Genomic DNA, 18,656 nt, shown 5'->3' with positions numbered 1-18,656 from the left:
GAGCATATAAGGGAGATAAAACAAAATACAATCTAAGTGCAGACAGTTTGATAACTTATGGATTAATTCAGTGGTTAGTCTTGGCTCGTATGTGTGGCCTACTTACAAGATGTAAGTCAAAAATGGGCAGTGTGACACAGTGGTCTTTGCAGGAAGGGCTTCTCATCCAATGAACAATGGAGACCTCCACTCTCAGCAAAGCAGCGGTGTATATAGAAGAGAAAAGATTTCCATAGTGCAGACCAATCATAAAAAACGTGACTTTATGGGGTTTTTAAAATTGGTCCTCCTCTTCTCTCCCTGACCTATCTCTTGCTTCTCCCACTAAGAAGTGTGTGTGCAGAGCTCCCAGGCATTTGATGGTTCCCTTTAGAAAAATGTGGATAAAAGGAAATGCGTAGAGTGGTAGCTGCCCAGAGGAGGAGAGAAGCAGTATCAGAGATTGCAGACCCACAACCGGAAGTGACGGATCGCGGCCAACCGGAAGTGACGTATCGGAGCTAACCGGAGGTGACAGGACAGCCCACCCGAGAGGGAGCTCCAGGAAGAGAACGGAGCGGCGTCCTACTCGAGGAACAGAGCTGACGGGACCAGTACACCCCAGAGGGATCCCAGGAGGTGGAGAGTCCAACGCAGCGGCATCTGATCACAGGGTCCATAAACCGGAGGTGGTGGGTGAGCCAGAAGTTAACAGCAATCTCTCCTCGGTCACAATATTGTGATACACGCATTATTTATATGTTTTTATTGTAAGTGTTCAATTTTAAAAACCACATAAAGTCACTTTTTTTATGATTGGTCTGCACTATGGAAATCTTTTCTCTTCTATATACACCGTTGCTTTGCTGAGAGTGGAGGTCTCCATTGTTCATTGGATGAGAAGTCCTTCCTGCAAAGACCACTGTGTCACACTGCCCATTTTTGACTTACATCTTGTAAGTAGGCCACACATACGAGCCAAGACTAACCACTGAATTAATCCATAAGTTATCAAACTGTCTGCACTTAGATTGTATTTTGTTTTATCTCCCTTATATGCTCCCCCTGGATTGCAAACGGATACAAATACATCGTTAGATAAGTGAGCAGGGTATATAAAAACATTATATACAAGACATTGCATGCACAGTTAAGAGATAATACTATGAGGAATCCGCTCCTGGGTTTGGCTGGAACCCATCCTTCAGGAGCTTGGCAGGTTCCAGACAAACTTTTCCCTGCTTCTGCAATCACCTGCCTTTTTCTGCCTCCTGTGCAGCTCTGACCTGATTGGCCTCCTGTGCTATTTAGATACTGCCCCGCCCCTAGGAAGTGGCTGGACAGACTTTGCAATCCTTGTTGAAAGCAACTGTGCTCGTCACAGACTCTCTGTTTGGCCTGCTGGCCTCTTTGTGCCTTGTCTCCTGATCCTAGCCCCCTGCTTCCCAAGGCCTTGTTGGATAGTAGCCCCGGCAATACTTTCCTTGTTCCTGGCAGACTTCACCTCTACCGCGCTGAAGCGGCTACGCTGGTTCCCCAGTGTTTCCTGTGGTGTCTGCACCCCTGGTTCCTGTGGCCTTCCCTTCTCTGTTCATGTTCCCTCCTTCCACAAACCCTGCCACCCTGAAGCGGCTTCACTGAACTTTTCCTGCCTTCCTGTACTGAAGCGTTGGATTCCCAGCACTGTGGCTTCTATTGCTGCTTCCTCCAAATGGATATTGTTCCTGTGCTGAAGTCCTTGTATTGAAGCTTCATGTTCCTGTGACTCGTCTTTTTCCTGTTGCGCTGCAGCACCTTCGCTGAAGCGTTTCCACTGAAGTGGCTTCACTCCAATTTCTTGCCTTCTACGCTGAAACAGCTTCACCCAAGATTGTCTAATGATGACCTCAGCTCATGACCATCGCGCCTATGCTGCCTGCCCTGACCCCGGCTTGACTCCTCATTATCCTGCATTCTCCAAACCTGACCTGGCTATGTTTGACTATGGACTGCACAACCCTGAACCGGATTCGTGGTCTAAGGTCGCTGTTTTCATATCCCCACCTCAGCCCCGCGGCCCGGTCCCGGTTTGTGGCGAGCACGATCATGATAAATATATATTATAGGCGTATGTAACAGTTACAGACCAGATTAACATGTGAGACAGCTTCAGTTTTGAAAGATCTTAGACTGGTGGTGGCTGTGAGAGTCTCCGGTAGATTGTTCCGGTGGTCTTGTTTTTTTTCGTGTGAACTCTATGATGTTTAACAAGAGTAGAGTAACGGTTAAAACATTTCCCACATTCAGAACATACAAATGGTTTTTCTCCTGTATGAATTCTCTGATGATTAACAAGATCAGAGTTCTTGGTAAAACATTTCCCACATTCAGAACATACAAATGGTCTTTCTCCTGTGTGACTTCTCTGATGTGTAACAAGAGTACAGTAACGGGTAAAACATTTCCCACATTCAGAACATGCAAATGATCTTTCCCCTGTGTGTATTTTCTGATGTCTAAGGAGAGAAGAGTTACATGTGAAACATTTCCCACATTCCGAACATACAAATGGTCTTTCTCCTGTGTGACTTCTCTGATGTGTAACAAGATTAGAATTTTGGGTAAAACATTTCCCACATTCAGAACATACAAATGGTCTTTCTCCTGTGTGACTTCTCTGATGTGTAAAAAGCCCAGAGTTATGGGTAAAACATTTCCCACATTCAGAACACACAAATGGACTTTCTCCTGTGTGTCTTCTCTGATGTCTAACAAGAGTAGAGTTCTGAGTAAAACATTTCCCACATTCAGAACATACAAATGGTCTTTCTCCTGTGTGACTTCTCTGATGTGTAACAAGATTAGAGTTACATGTGAAACATTTCCCACATTCAGAACATACAAGTGGTTTCTCTGTTACTGACAAGTTCTTGTGAACGTTCCCTGCATTCACGTTTCCTTTGTTACACGTTGTAATAGGAGTAGATGCATATTCTGTTCCTGTATGTTCTCTGATGGTATAAATGTGGGAGTCTGGGAGATTTTCATCTTCCTGTGAGGTTGATTCCTTAACCATAATGCTCACAGTTTCTCTCAGGCTCTGGTTTAGTAAATCCTAACTAATGTGATTTGCTCCGTGATACATTTGGGTAACACTGGTATCTTCCATTACACAATCTGGTGAACGGAGCAAAATGTGATATCCTTCAGGGAAATTCCTGCTCACGAATCCATCAGCTGGGGAAAAACATTTGAGTAAAGAAATTCATTAACATCGGACACAAAAAATGATTTCCAAACGTCAGATTTAAATTAAGACTGTAAAGAGACAGGATACACATGGTAAGATGTGTAACAAAATCAGGTATTCAGTAAATGTTTCCAATTAGAAGTGCAGAAAAGCATTCAAAATGTCAATAAACTTAATTTGTGAGGATATTAAACCACACATATAATCAGAAGACTATAAACAGCCCCCTATGATTGCACTTAAGGTAGGTGACAGGTGAAGTATAATGTCAACCAGTAAATAGCTTGATATGAGCCAAATCCTAACATGGGATATATTGCCAAAAGGTCAAACTCAAATAGAATAAAAATAAAAAAGACTTTAATAGTTATGCTGTAAAACACGACGAAACACAATAAAAATGCACACAATAAAAAAAACACAAGGGGGAGGAGTAGGTCCCCTTGAGAAAGCGCGCGCTGACGCGTGAAACCTACGTCGGGGTACGCCGTGACGTCATCACGTTGACGCATGCGCGGCTTGTGGATTGAGTAACGGTAGCTCCTACCTGCCCACGGAGCTCTCTGGCTGCTTATTGCTACACGGATATCAGGTTGTATGCTACACACTGGGTCCTGCGTTGTATACACTCTGTGGGGATTTGCTACTGCGCACCTTGCGGTGTGCGCTACCCTTAGTATTTCATCTACAACGTCTGTATCATACCGGTATTATCCGTACTCTGACCCTTATTGGGTCATTTGTTCTACACTAAACGGAGCTCATTTATTTCCTATATAACACATAGGGATTGTTGATTATATTACTGTGGACACAGTGGTTATTAGTAATACAGTGTCTATTTACCTTCCCTTCATATTGCAAATATATACCTATTATTTGCATTTCCTGTGTATGCAACTATGCAGCTTTAGATATAGCTTTTGACTCATTACAAGCTATATATTTGGTACAGTATTTTGTCCATATAGTTACACACCTGAGGGGATTTTATTTATGCACTGTTGTGCATTTTTATTGTGTTTCGTCGTGTTTTACAGAATAACTATTAAAGTCTTTTTTATTTTTATTCTATTTGAGTGTGACCTTTTGGCAATATATCCCATGTTAGGATTTGGCTCATACCAAGCTATTTACTGGTTGACATTATACTTCACCTGTCACCTACCTTGAGTGCAATCATAGGGGGCTGTTTATAGTCTTCTGATTATATGTGTGGTTTGATTTACGTTTTTCTCCCTTGCACCAGGTAGACTATGTTTCTATGTGTGTGTGTCTGGTGTAGCGACGTGCCCTGTGTGTATTATTTGTGAGGATATTGCCTACCAGCGATATATTTATAAACTCAGGAAGCGTGTGTACCACATACATTTCCACTTTATTATGGGAAAGGTAAAGATACAAAAGGACATTAGAAATGATTGATATACTAATTTGTGATCAAGTTTCCTTTTTTTATGAAATGTTATATAATTATTGTTTCTAGAGCACCCACCACTAAAGTGTTTATTACTCACCAGTGCTGATATCTGTAGGACGTTCCTTCTCCTTATACTGCTGGTGACCCCGTATATATGGCTCTTCTCCGTGCTCAATCTCAGGCGTCACATTGACACATCCTGTATATGTCAGGGGAGACACGTATATATTTAATGTGTTTGCACTATAGAAAATTCTTATTCCCATTATCTGCTAAATTGTTATGTCACGTGTATTACTGCTGTGCAGCACTATGTACACAGATATCGCTATATAGAGATATACATTCAGTTCCTGTAGTTTTGGAAATCAAATTATATACACATACACATTTTCAATTCTCAATCATCACATCCTTGTAAAGTTCCTTCTGTTCTTCTGTTAAATAATCCCACTCATTCTTGGAGAAGTAAATTGCAACTTTATTCAAACTCAACTGGTTCCTGAAACAGAGAATTCTCCAATTGTTGTTTGTTTGTCAGAAGGAAAAAAATCATCAGAGCAGCCTCTGGCATTTCTGAGAGCCTCTTACTGTTCAATAAAGTGTCTTGTGGCATCGCTCAGACTCTGCAATCAGTACATAGTGTATTCCCTGCTATATTACATTATCTGTCCTACTATTAGGGGAGTGACTTTTATAGTATGTTACTAAACAGTTATAATGTGAGGCTAAAATATAAAGTAGTATCAACAACAGAATCAGTCTGTATAAAAGCTTATAATTACTACATAATGATCCGTTGTAAGTTGTACATAAAACATGAAGAGTTTACAGAGAAATGAATAGAAATATAACAAATATAAAACGGCACAATTTCTGTGCACTTTTGTCTTCTTGTTTTGCATTTTTGATGCTAATTTGTACACTGCTGATAAAATTCTCCCGTTCATTTATTTATATGAAACACCCATCATTTTGTACTTGCTGGGAGATTATAGTACGAAAGTAATGTAAATTATTGGTTACCGAAAAGGTCATTAAAATTGACTGAAATCATTTTCCTTCAACCTATATTTTATCTGTTGATTCTTCTTCCTATTAAGTCAATTTGTTTGGAAGTTTCAAATGTTTCTCCCAAATCATGTTATTATATGTTGTACAAATCAGATCTCAGAGTAAACACTGATTAATATTTCATTTGCAACAAAATAGGGGAATATAACATTGAAACTATATTGTACTGCAGGAAGATTAACATTAATCAAACATATAAAAATTAACAATTAATGTAATTAGTACAAGTTAAATGAAATGCAATCTAACAAGTCACGCAAAATAAATCTCAATATAAATACAACATCAACATATGAATTGTATAAAATGATATATATTTAGCTAAATACTCACCATCTGGAGCTGGTTCAGGAGCTGGAAGACAAAGGGACATGTTGTAGAAAGATGATCACAAACAGACTGATAAGAACTGTATCAGCTCCTGCCTTTTATACCATGACCTGCTGTGTCCTGGTTTTGTTGTATTTCCTGTTGTATCTTGCAGTACAGGCTAAAGAGGAAGCCGTTGTTGAGTTGCGAGTATTAGTACAACCTAGCGAAACATTACACTCTCTCATGTAAATCCATCCGCTCTTACCACCTACCCCGCCCCCCCCCACCAGCAAAAAAAATTGTTTTAAATGGTGGCCGTAAAATTACGTGTCAATAGCTACATTTTAAAAAACGCAGTATGAAGTTAATGCTACCAGTTCAATCCAGTGTGTCAATCTGTGTGGGAAGGAGAAGACAGGTTATGTATATAAATATATACTGTATATACAAAACTTTGTAATCAGTGTGAGACAGTTACTGTCCCGCAGAGCTTACACTCTATATATACACACACACTACTTCTATATATAACATTGTGATCAGTGTGAGAGTTACTGTCCCGCAGAGCTTGCACTCCATATCTACACTCACACTACTTCTATATATAATCTTGTAATCAGTGTGAGAGAGTTACTGTCCCGCAGAGCTTACACTCTATATATACACACTCACACCACTTCTATATATAACATTGTAATCAGTGTGAGAGAGTTACTGTCCCGCAGAGCTTACACTCTATATATACACACTCACACTACTCCTATATATAACATTGTAATCAGTGTGAGAGTTACTGTCCCGCAGAGCTTACACTCTATATATACACTCACACTACTTCTATATATAACATTGTAATCAGTGTGAGCGTTACTGTCCCACAGAGCTTACAATCTATATATACACACACTACATATATATATATATTATATATATGACTAACACAAACAAAGAATAGCGCTAAAGTGTGTAGTAAAATATAGTGTTAATAAACATATCTGCATAGATGTGATAAATAACAATAATTTGAAATAGTCAAATGAGATGTGTAACACAAAACACATAAAAATAAAATTAAAAATGAGAACCAAACACGGGAAATGAAGATGAAAAGTCCAGATCAGGAATCAGTCTGTATGGGGAGGCAAAGCTTCTTGAAATAACCTTGCCAGATCACAGGAATCTACAAAAAACAAAAAGACAGAAGCGCCAGTTCCATAGCATAATACTGTAAAATTGAAGAGTTCTTTAATGAAACAGAGATTGGTCACCAGGACCTATACTCACAATGTGGGTAAAAACACAATCGTTTGAGACAATCTGTAAACAGCAGCGGGTCAGCGCAGATGGATATAACAGACAGGTAGCCAGGGTCAATTGGTGGTGAAGTGGTTAATCAAATGAAGAAAACAGTCCACAGCATTCCACTTTCATGTAGAGGTATTAATAACACCAGAGTCAAAGACCCACCAGCCAGTGAAGCATGTATAACACTAAGCTATCAGTAGCAGCAGCTAGATGGAAAAAGTGCTGTGAATCAAAGGGCTTCACAGCAATGGCGGCGCCACGAGGGGTAGGAGTTGAGGTAGCCGTGGGAGTGTAGGAACTCCAAATGGCCACACACAGCAAATGCTATCCTGGCCTGGCTCCGCCTGTCGTAAGTGCGTCACCGCGTGCTGACGTCACACGCCAACGCGTTTTGTCACAGTCAGTGACTTTCTCAAGGATAGACAGTAGCAGTAGATGCCAGTTTATATAGGGCTATGATGAGCTATGTAAAGGGAAAAACCGGCTGCAGACTGTCAGGTGTCTGGGGGACACTGGGGAGCCCCGGTGTAATTCCACTCACATACCGGCGAAACATGCCTGCACGACGGGAGAATTAGGGGACTACCGGTAACTTTGGCCCCCGAACTCCTGCAAACAAAATAACTGATTTTCTACCCAAATATCCCACCCAAGACTTACACTCCTGAAGTTTCAGGACCCTGGGACAAAGGGAACATGAAAAGTGGAAAAGCAGGGGTCACTAACTTTTGCAACATTACACAGTTCCTGGCTTATGGTGCTATGCAGCTGCCAGGGACCCACAGTTTTCAGCAGTAACCAGATGGGCCTAACCTCTGGTAGTCTGAAATGTGGAAGATCTACAGTAGATGCATTACGTGTAGGCATCTTACTACTGGTAACTCCTTTGCTTCCTTTTCAAATGGTTCAGTACACCCTATTAAGAGTAAGATTGACTGCCTTACCACACATGTGGTATATGCTCTGTCCTGTGCCTGTAAGATCCAATACATAGGACGTACTAAACAGTCTCTATGTAAAAGATATTTAGAACATCGACGAGCCATTATTAAGGGGGTTCTTACACACAGTGTCCCTCGACACTTCTCTACGGTACACTCTAAAGACCCCTTCAGTCTAAGGTTCACAGGCATTGAATCTGTCCCCAGTTCTAAACTGGGTGGTGACAGATTCAAAACATTATTCATTCATGAGTCTTACTGGATTTATTGTTTAGGCACGTTGGCTCCTCTGGGACTCAACGAATGCATAGACACGACCATTCTTGTGTAGACATCTGTCTTCCCTGCTTTCATTTTTTTCATTGCTCCCATATCCTGTTTTATATTTTAGTTATATATAAAAAAAATTCTAGGTCATCATAGTTTAAATTTTAGAATATGTTAATTTATTTATATATTAATAATAGATATTTTAATTTGGTATCCTTCTTTTGTTCTGCTACTCAATGCTGTAGATTGGTTTCTATATTTATAATTATGTTGGTACTATTGTGGTCTTTTCCTTACAGCCTACACCTCATCTTCTGGCCCATTTTCTGTTCTTTTGCTACCTTTTAGATTGAATATCAATCACTCTAAATTTGAATATAGAATTATAAACATCTCTTATTGTTTGATGGTGGCATAGGACCTCAGATTTTTTTGCCAGATCATGTGGTGTCTGTTCATTAATATATCTGTATCTTTTACTATTATCCCGTTTTTTATTTCATTATTCAATGTTATTATTACCTTGGGATCCTTTACAATCACACACTGACAGTCTGCAGCCAGTTTTTCACTTTAGATAGATTATCATGGCACTTTATAAACTTGCATCTACTGCTACAGTCTATCCTTGACAAAGTCACTGACTGTGACGAAACGCATTGGCTTGTGACGTCAGCACGTGGTGACGCATTTACGACAGGCGGAGCCAGGCCAGGATAGCATTTGCTGTGTGTGGCCATTTGGAGTTCCTACACTCCCACGGCTACCTCATCTCCTACCCCTCATGGCGCCGCCATTGCTGTGAAGCCCTTTGATTCACAGCACTTTTTCCATCTGGCTGCTGCTACTGATAGCTTAGTGTTATACATGCTTCACTGGCTGGTGGGACTTTGACTCTGGTGTTATTAATACCTATACATGAAAGTGGAATGCTGTGGACTGTTTTCTTCATTTGATTAACAACTTCACCACCAATTGACCCTGGCTACCTGTCTGTTATATCCACCTGCGCTGACCCGCTGCTGTTTACAGATTGTCTCAAACGATTGTGTTTTTACCCACATTGTGAGTATAGGTCCTGGTGACCAATCTCTGTTTCATTAAAGAACCCTTCAATTTTACAGTATTATGCTATGGAACTGGCGCTTCTGTCTTTTTGTTTATATATACCATAATACTGAGTTAAGTTATGGTATATATATATATATATAATATATATATATATATATATACCATAATACTGAGTTAAGTTATGGTGAGTAAAAAAAGTGACAAAAACCCTCCACAGGAAAGCAAATATGCAAATACAACTGTATGCTCATCTGCATGTCTTAGGCAGGTCTGCAACCCCACCTTTCCCCATTATCACCCAGCATACAGCACTTCCACTGTAGCAAGGGATTCTGGGAAATGACATGCAAATGAGCACACAGTGTCACTTTTTGCCTCTAAAACCATTTTTAACATGGTTCCCTATATGCTTAAGCTTGCTGCATGGTCACAGCTTTGAGCACAGCCAGGGTTAAGGTGCATACCCAGAAAACCACCCACAGACAGCTGTTTCGACCTTAATGGGTCTCATCAGTGTGGGGTTGATTTTAACTGGGTATGCAAAGAGGCTATGGGATAGGCTATACCATAATACTGAGTTAAGTTATGCTGAGTAAAAAAAGTGACAAAAACCCTCCACAGGAAAGCAAATATGCAAATACAACTGTATGCTCATCTGCATGTCTTAGGCAGGTCTGCAACCCCGCCTTTCCCCATTATCACCCAGCATACAGCACTTCCACTGCAGCAAGGGATTCTGGGAAATAAATTATATATATATATCGTAACAATATGATCAGTGTGAGAGAGTTACTGTCCCGCAGAGCTTGCACTCTAAATATACTCTCACACTACTTCTATATATAACATTGTAATCAGTGTGAGCAAAAATTACTGTCCTGCAGAGCTTACACTCTCTATATTGACACGGTAAATATACATAAACAGCTTTTTTTGAGGTGGAGGAAAGGAGGGTGTGATGGTGGTGATGGTGGTGGTGGTAGGGGGGAGGGGGAGTTGGGGTTGCCAGGCTATACAATAAAGGTTAGGCCCATCTGGTTACCGCTGAAAACTGTGGGTCCCTGGCAGCTGCATAGCACCATAAGCCAGGAACTGTGTAATGTTGCAAAAGTTAGTGACCCCTGCTTTTCCACTTTTCATGTTCCCTTTGTCCCAGGGTCCTGAAACTTCAGGAGTGTAAGTCTTGGGTGGGATATTTGGGTAGAACATCAGTTATTTTGTTTGCAGGAGTTCGGGGGCCAAAGTTACCGGTAGTCCCCTAATTCTCCCCTGTCGTGCAGGCATGTTTTTCGCCGGTATGTGAGTGGAATTACACCGGGGCTCCCCAGTGTCCCACAAACACCTTGTTTTCGAGCCCAGATATACCAGATGCATTTCCCTCACAGGTATGGGTCTCCCCAAACATATTATATATTAAAATATATTTTATTGTGTTTGGTGCACTTCCTATAAATGTCTATGATCTCAGCCCGGGCATCCACATCGGAGTTCAAAGGAGGCAGGATGTCTAAAGGTGACAAAGCCGTTTGGTGGGCGAGGAACGGGCGAAGTGCCAGGTGATGATAGGAGTAGTGGAAGGGAAGGAGGATAGGAGGAGGTGGAAGATAGGAGTAGTGGAGGGGGAGGAGGGAGGAGTGGGGAAGAGGGAGGAGTGGGGAAGAGGGAGGAGTGGGGAGGAGGGACCAGATGAGGAGAGGGAGGAATGGGGAAGAACGGTGAGAGGGAAGGGGAAGAGAGAGAAAAGGGGGAGAGGAGGGGGGAGAGAGGGGGGGGAGATGGAGGAGGGCGAGAGGGAGGGGGGAAAGGGAGGAGGGAGAGGGGGAGAAAGGGTGGAGATGGGGGAATAGAGAGGGAGGATGGGAGGAGAGGTGTGAAGAGGGATGGAGGAGGGGAAGAGATATGGGAGAGGGGGAGAGAGGGAGGGGTATTGATGAGGGGACAGAGAGGGGGAGGGAAGAGGAGGTGAGGGAGGAGGGGGTGATGGAGGGAGGAGGGTGGAGTGGGAGAGAGTATGGAGGAGGAGGTAAAGGGGTGGAAGGAGCGAGGAAGGAGGGGGAGAGGGAGGAGGAGGGAGGGGGAAGGTGAAGAGGAACGGGGAGGAAAGGAGGAATTGGGAGGAGAGGAGGCGGGTAGGCAGGAGTGGAGAGAGGAGGGGGAGGAGGAGGGGAGAGAGGAGGAGAAGAGGAACGGGAAGGAGAGGTGGAATTGAGAGGAGAGTGTGAGGATTGGACCTCGGTCCCACCCCCGTGTGGCATCAGGTTACGCCCATTGCAAGCGCCACAGTACTCCTGCCAGGATTGGACCTAGGCTCCGCCCTCACGCCGCATTCCGTGACGCAACGGAGGACATTCCTGTTTCCACTACACGTTGGCGCTGCATTACCAGGGGCACGCAAGGGGTTAATACAATCAATTACTCCTCACTTGCGGTACTCTCCGGCCCTGCTTATTAGTGGGCAGAATATGTCTAATCATCCATTGCTCACAGCCTAGAGTCACTCTCCCATTGGCTACCTGTTCCTTATATGCTCAGCCAGCCCTGATGCAAACTGGCATAGCACAAACTGTGTTTATGTACGTATGACCTTGGCTTGTATTTGGACTCCCACCTTCTACTCCAGGACCCCGGCTCCGCGCAGCGACCATCCGACTTCTCCAATCCTAGATCACGGCGAGTATCACGACTATTCTGACCTCTCCTACCCTGACCCGGCTACACGACCTTAACTCTACACTCCGGACGCGGTTACGCGGTTGTAGGTCGGTGAATATCAATATCCCCACCTCAGCCTCCCGGCCTCTTCCTTTTTGTGGTGAGCACTCGTTACAGAGAGGAGGAGGGGAGAGAGGAGGAGGAGGAGAAGGAGGAGAGAAGGGAGGCAGGGGAGAGGAGGGGAGATAGAAGGGAGGAGATTAGTAGAGGGGAAGGAGAAGGAGAGGGGGAGGAGGAGATGAGGAAGAGGGGGAAGGGGGGAGGAGGGAACGGGGAGGGGAGAAAGGGTGAGCGAAGGGCAGAGGAGAGGAGGGGAGAGAAGTGGATGGGGGAAAGAGGAAAGCAGAGGAGTGGATGGGGAGGAGAGGATGGAGGGGAGGGAGGAGGAGCGGGGAGGGGAGGATGGGCGAAAGAGGAGGGGGAGAGTAGATGAGGGGGGAGGAAAGGTGCGAGTGTGGGAGAGAAGTGGGAGGAAGGGTAGAGGAGGGAAATTGGGGGGAGGAGGGCAGGAGGGGTAGTCAATAGGTGGTCCTGAATATGTGCTGCCTGATCACCGACTGCGATCATGGGGAATGTTAGTGTATAACCTGGAGGGGTCACGTGTCACCAGCAATGTGTCTGATGCCTGAGGCTGATCACCTCGGCCAGGGGCTCACACATTCAGCGGCTAACTCAAGAACGGCTTCCTCTTTAGCCTGTACTGCAAGGTACAACAGGAAGTACAACAGGATACAGCTGCAGAGCAGAGTCAGGACCCGAGTGAGAACTATTATCATCATATGAACGATCAAGAACAGTTTCTCCCTTTATTAGGTTATAATCTGGGACGAAAACGTAATTACGCAAAAAGTTAAACAGTGTGAGATAATTATTGTCTCGCAGAGCTTACACTCTATATACACACTCACACTACTTCTATATATAACATTGTAATCAGTTAGAGAGTTACTGTCCCGCAGAGCTTACACTATATAGATATATACTCTCACACTATATATAACATTGTAAGCAGTGTGAGAGAATTACTGCCCCGCAGAGCTTACGCTCTATATATACACCCACACTACTTCTATATATAACATTGTAATCAGTGTGAGAGAGTTACTGTCCCGCAGAGCTTACACTCTATATATACACTCACACAACTTCTATATATAACATTGTAATCAGTGAGAGTTACTGTCCCGCGGAATTACACTCTATATACACTCACTACTTCTATATATAACATTGTAATCAGTGTGAGAGTTACTGTCCCACAGAGCTTACACTCTATATATACTCTCACACTACTTCTATATATAACAATGTAATCAGTGAGATAGTTACTGTCCTGCAGAGCTTACACTCTATATATACACTCACACTACTTCTATATATAACATTGTAATCAGTGTGAGAGCGTTACTGTCCCGCAGAGCTTACACTCTATATACACACTCACACTACTTCTATGTACTGTATAACAATGTAATCAGTGTGAGAGAGTTACTGTCCCACAGAGCTTACACTCTATATATACACTCACACTACTTCTATTTATAACATTGTAATCAGTGTGTCCCACAGAGCTTACACTCTATATGTAAACACACAATAGATATACATACACTGCTTTTTTGTGGAGGGGCAAAGGAGGTGGGAATAGGAGAGGGGTGAAGGGGGGGATAGGAAAAAGAGGGGGGATAGGATGAGTGGGGATAGAATGAGGAGGGGTTGAAAAGGATGAGGAGTGGGGAGGATATGAGGAGAGGGCTATGATAGGAGGAGGGGGCTGGATGGGAGGAGGGGGAAGGATAGGCAGAGGGGTCAAGTATAGAAGGAGGACAGGAGAAGGGAGGAGGCTAGAAGGAGGGGGAGGATAGTAGGGGTAGGATGGGGGAGGATAGGAGATGGGGGGAGGATAGGAGCAGGAGAGAAGATAGGAGCAGGAGGGGGGAAGGATAGGAGGGGGAGGGATTGAAGGGGGGGAGAGGAGGAGGAGGGGGATAAGAGAATGAGGGGAGGATTTCAGGAGGGTGGAGTATATGAGGTGGGTGGGGGGTATATGAGGAGGGTGAGTGGAAGTATTGGAGGGTGTGAGTGGGGGTATAGGAGGGGAATGTGGGAGTGTGTTAGGTGGTGCTGTTGTATATGAGGAGGGTTATGGTTGTATATGAAGGGGGGTGAGTGGGAGTATATGAGAGGGTGATGTTGTATATGAAGGGGGGTGAGTTTGAGTATATGAGAAGGTGGTTTTGTATATGAAGGGGGTGAGTGGGAGTATATCAGAGGGTTGTGTTGTATTTGAGGGCGGTGAGTGGGAGTATATGAGAGGGTGGTGTATATGAGGGGGGGTGAGTGGGAGTATATGAGAGGGTGGTGTTGTATATTAGGGGGGTGAGTGGGAGTATATGAGAGGGTGGTGTATATGAACGGGGGTGAGTAGGAGTATATGCGAGGCTGGTGTTGTATATGAGGGGGGTGAGTGGGAGTTTATGAGAGGGTGGTGTTGTATATGAGGGGGGGATGAGTGGGAGTATATGAGGGGGTGGTGTTGTATATGAGGGGGGTGAGTGGGAGTATATGAGATGGTGGTGTTGTATATGAAGGGGGTGAGTGAGAGTATATGAGAGGGTGGTATTGTATATGATGGGCTAGGATGTAACTAACACAAGAAATGGGATTAAAATATACTTACCAGAATGTACTCCAGACACCTGAAAAGCGATAATCAGAGAGAGAGTGGGGACAACAGACTTATCCTTCTATGGGGAACTCCAGACTTTGCACAAATTGCAGAGACAGGAAGTGATTCTGTTACAAATACTTTGTCTCAGTAAGGTACATACACATTGCACAATAACACCCACAGCCTGAGGTTCCATCCAATGAGAAATATCCACCCAGGGTGGGGGAGAGAGAGAGGTGTGTGTACAGTATATACGGTATGTGTATATAACATGGTATGTCCCATAATACCTCTACAAAATACAGCGTTAAACACAAAAATATAAATGCAATAAAATTACAAATACATATAATGAGTATTCGTAAAAGATATATAAATATGGTGGTGTAAATGAAGGGGATGAGTGGGAGTATATGGGAGGGCGGTGTTGTATATGAGGGGGGTGAGTGGATGTATATGAGAGGGTGATGTATATGAGGGGGGGTGAGTGGGAGTATATGAGAGGGTGATGTATATGAGGGGGGGTGAGTGGGAGTATATGAGAGGGTGATGTTGTATATGAGGGGGGGTGAGTGGGAGTATATGAGAGGGTGGTGTTGTATATGAGGGGGGTGTCCCTAGGGAAAACTGATAACATGGTTAGCACTCTGGACTTTGAATCCAGTGATCCGAGTTCAAATCTCTGTGGAACCTCCCTATGTAAATGGATGAATTTTTTTTTTCAATCAAAAATGTTTTTATTGAGCGCATGGTACATTCATTACAGTAGCTGCCAACCCAATGTCATACATATATGTAACCATGACTACTCATTTTTTATATATAAACCAAAACTGACTTACTGGGGAGACGCACTGACGAACAAGACCATAGACAAGGAACATATAGGAGGGGGGGGGGAGGGAAGGGAAAGTGTAGCAGTCCCTAGATGTTTTCGGTTCTCCGGAGTGTCTCAGGAAGAGCCCAACGTTGGTGGCCCCTGGGATGGGGTATCAATCTGAGGGTCCCGACCTTCATCTGCCCCTTTGACTATGCTGAGGCTAACCATCCAGCCCTTCCACATGTCTGGCCTAGCGTCTTGTCCCGTTTGATTAGTTTGTATACGTCAATCTAGTGTCTCCCAGCATCAAAGGAGAATGCGTCAATGACTATTAAAGCATTATGTTAGAGGCACTGACCCCTGGAATATCCATTTGGGCCAACCAAGGCGTCCAAACTTTTAGGAAATTTGTGCCGGTGTCTTTAACCAAACTCGTTAACTGCTCCATCCGACAGACATACCAAATTCTATTCCTGATTTGTGGGATATTGGGTATCTCGGACTGCTTCCACAATGCTGCGATTTCGCACCTCAGGGCGGTTGCAAAATGTGCATGTAATTTGTGCGCCAATCTATTTAGCCCCTGGGTGCGTCTGGCCAGCAGAAACAACCAGGGGTCCAAAGGGATCGTGCGACCGAGAATTCTCTGGAGCCAATTCCTGATGTCTTCCCATATTGGGATTAACTTGGGGCAACCCCACAGCATGTGCAGCAAGTCTGCCTGTTCCCCACATTGTTTGGGGCACAATGGGGGGTAATTTTTGACAAACTTAGATCGTCGTAGTGGGGTCAGGTACCATCTCATTAGGACTTTATACGCATTCTCCTTTAATGTGGTGCATATAGAACTTTTACATGCTGCTGTAACGATATGGTTCCAGTCCTCGTCCTCTAACGTCTCTCCTAAGTCCCTCTCCCAACTGGCCCTGTAACTCAGCACCACGTCTTCGTCAGTCGCTGGGGAGACCACCTCTCTGTATATACCAGAGATAAGTCCACTGGTATCTGTCCCTCTGGAGCAGAGCTGTTCGAAATTAGTGCGCTTAGGGCGATTTAGGAATTTAGAATAGAATGCTCTTAACTGGAGGTATCTAAAGAATTCTGAATTTGGTACTGCTTTTTCAGATTTAATTTTCTCAAAAGATTTTATTGTTATTCGTCCCTCCAGGTGTAATAGCCAAGTGTAGCCTTTCTGTTTCCAAATTATAAAGTCTTTCCTGTGCAGGCCCGGAGCAAAATCGGGGTTCCCCAAAATTGGGGTCATCAAGGAGTGCTGCCGTGTAAGGGCAAATCGATATTTGCTCTTGTCCCATACTGCTAACGAGCTGTTCACCGCGGAGAGCGGGTTACTTATGGTTTTATTCACCATTTTTGGAAGCCATATTAGGTCCTGTAGCGCCACCGGGGCAGTCCGCATCGCTTTAGTCTCGGATGAGTGTGCCACTGGGTAATTTGGGATAATTGGGCCGCTCTGAAATACGATAACAAGCAAGGTACCGCTAACCCTCCTCTTGTTGTGGGCTGAATCACTGTGCTAGTTTTAATGTGGGGGGTTTTATTACCCCAGACGAATTTCACCATTGCTGAATGCAGCCGGAGGATGTCTTCCCTAATTATAGGGATCGGTAGGGTCTGAAATAGGTACAGGACTCTGGGGAGGAGATTCATTTTGAGAGTCTGGATCTTGCCTATCCAGGATATGCTGTACGCTGCCCACTTCCGGAGATCCTCCTTCAGAGTCCGTATTAGTCTGGGATAATTTGCTTTATAGAGGGTGTCAAATTGCTTCGTGATATTTACCCCTAGGTATTTAATGGAGGAGGTTTGCCATTTAAAATTTAAATTCACTGTGATCAATTTTTCAGTGACTTTAGGTAAATTTATATTCAAGGCTTCTGACTTTGCCTGGTTAATTTTGAACCCCGATACTGCATTAAACTCCCCTAATATACTGAAGACATTTGGCAGAGAGGTGAGGGGCTGTGATATTGTTAGTATCACGTCATCAGCGTACAGGGCCACATTATGTGGCTGCTCCCCAATTTGGATACCTGTTATATTTGGGCTAAGGCGAATATGTGCTGCGAGGGCTCAATGCATAACGCGAAAAGAAGGGGGGATAGAGGACATCCTTGTCTGGTGCCGCTCTGAATCAGGAATTCCCCCTGGTACAGAGCGAGAATTGCCTCCAACATTCTCCCCCCAAAGCCGAACTCCCCAAGTGTCTCTCTCAAGTAGGGCCAGTCGATTCTATTGAAGGCTTTCTCTGCATCAAGACTAAGCATCATCGATGGGATATGTTTCTTTTCTGCCGGATCAATCAAATCTATGATCCGTCTAGTGTTATCTGATGCCTGTCTCCCACAGGTGAACCCTACTTGATCAGGGTGGACCAACCACGGCAACACCTGGTTAAGGCGATTAGCCAGTAATTTGGGGAAAAAAATTGTGTCTGAATAAATCAGAGAGATGGGTCTATAGCTTTTACAGTCCGCTGGTTCTTTCCCCTGTTTGTGAATCACAGAGATAGACGCTTGGAGCATCGAAGCCGGGATGGGGGCACCATCCATAAATGAGTTACATAACTTTAGCAGGTGAGGAGCAAGCAGATTATGGAATTTTTAATAATATAAATTGGAGAAGTCATCTGGACCAGGGGCTTTGGATGCTTTCAGTGATTTCATTACCTCCAGAAGCTCCTCTATAGTGAAGTCTGTCTGTAGTGCGTCCCTCTCCTCTCTGGATAATTTAGGTAGCTTGGCCACTTTTAAGAATGTCTTCAGGCGAGCCTGAGTGGTCTTATTGTGGGCCACTTTCGCTCCATCATATAGGGTCTCATAGTATGATTTTAA

General features: G+C 43.9%; 1 protein-coding gene across 4 annotated transcripts; it reads right to left on the bottom strand.

Annotated features, from left to right (window-relative positions):
* Nucleotides 1-216: 216 nt before the first annotated feature.
* LOC142471312 (uncharacterized) lies at nt 217-15,104 on the bottom strand. Of its 4 annotated transcripts, XM_075578151.1 has the most exons (5): nt 14,994-15,098; nt 6,036-6,056; nt 5,016-5,130; nt 4,726-4,827; nt 217-3,195 (listed from the first exon to the last, which is right to left on the bottom strand). In XM_075578151.1, exon 5 carries the CDS (start codon nt 3,032-3,034, stop codon nt 2,144-2,146), a length of 891 nt encoding a protein of 296 aa, XP_075434266.1. In that variant the 5' UTR covers nt 3,035-3,195; nt 4,726-4,827; nt 5,016-5,130; nt 6,036-6,056; nt 14,994-15,098; the 3' UTR covers nt 217-2,143. The 4 variants fall into 4 exon arrangements, with proteins under 4 accessions (XP_075434266.1, XP_075434263.1, XP_075434265.1 ...); XM_075578148.1 differs by lacking the exon at nt 5,016-5,130 and having other exon boundaries at nt 14,994-15,104; XM_075578150.1 differs by lacking the exon at nt 14,994-15,098 and having other exon boundaries at nt 6,036-6,906.
* Nucleotides 15,105-18,656: the final 3,552 nt, after the last annotated feature.

Source organism: Ascaphus truei, chromosome 20 (genome assembly GCF_040206685.1).
Source record: "Ascaphus truei isolate aAscTru1 chromosome 20, aAscTru1.hap1, whole genome shotgun sequence".
Lineage (NCBI taxonomy): Eukaryota > Metazoa > Chordata > Amphibia > Anura > Ascaphidae > Ascaphus > Ascaphus truei.
The sequence above is the reverse complement of the archived record's forward strand: the minus strand, read 5'-3'. Positions and strand labels throughout refer to the sequence as shown.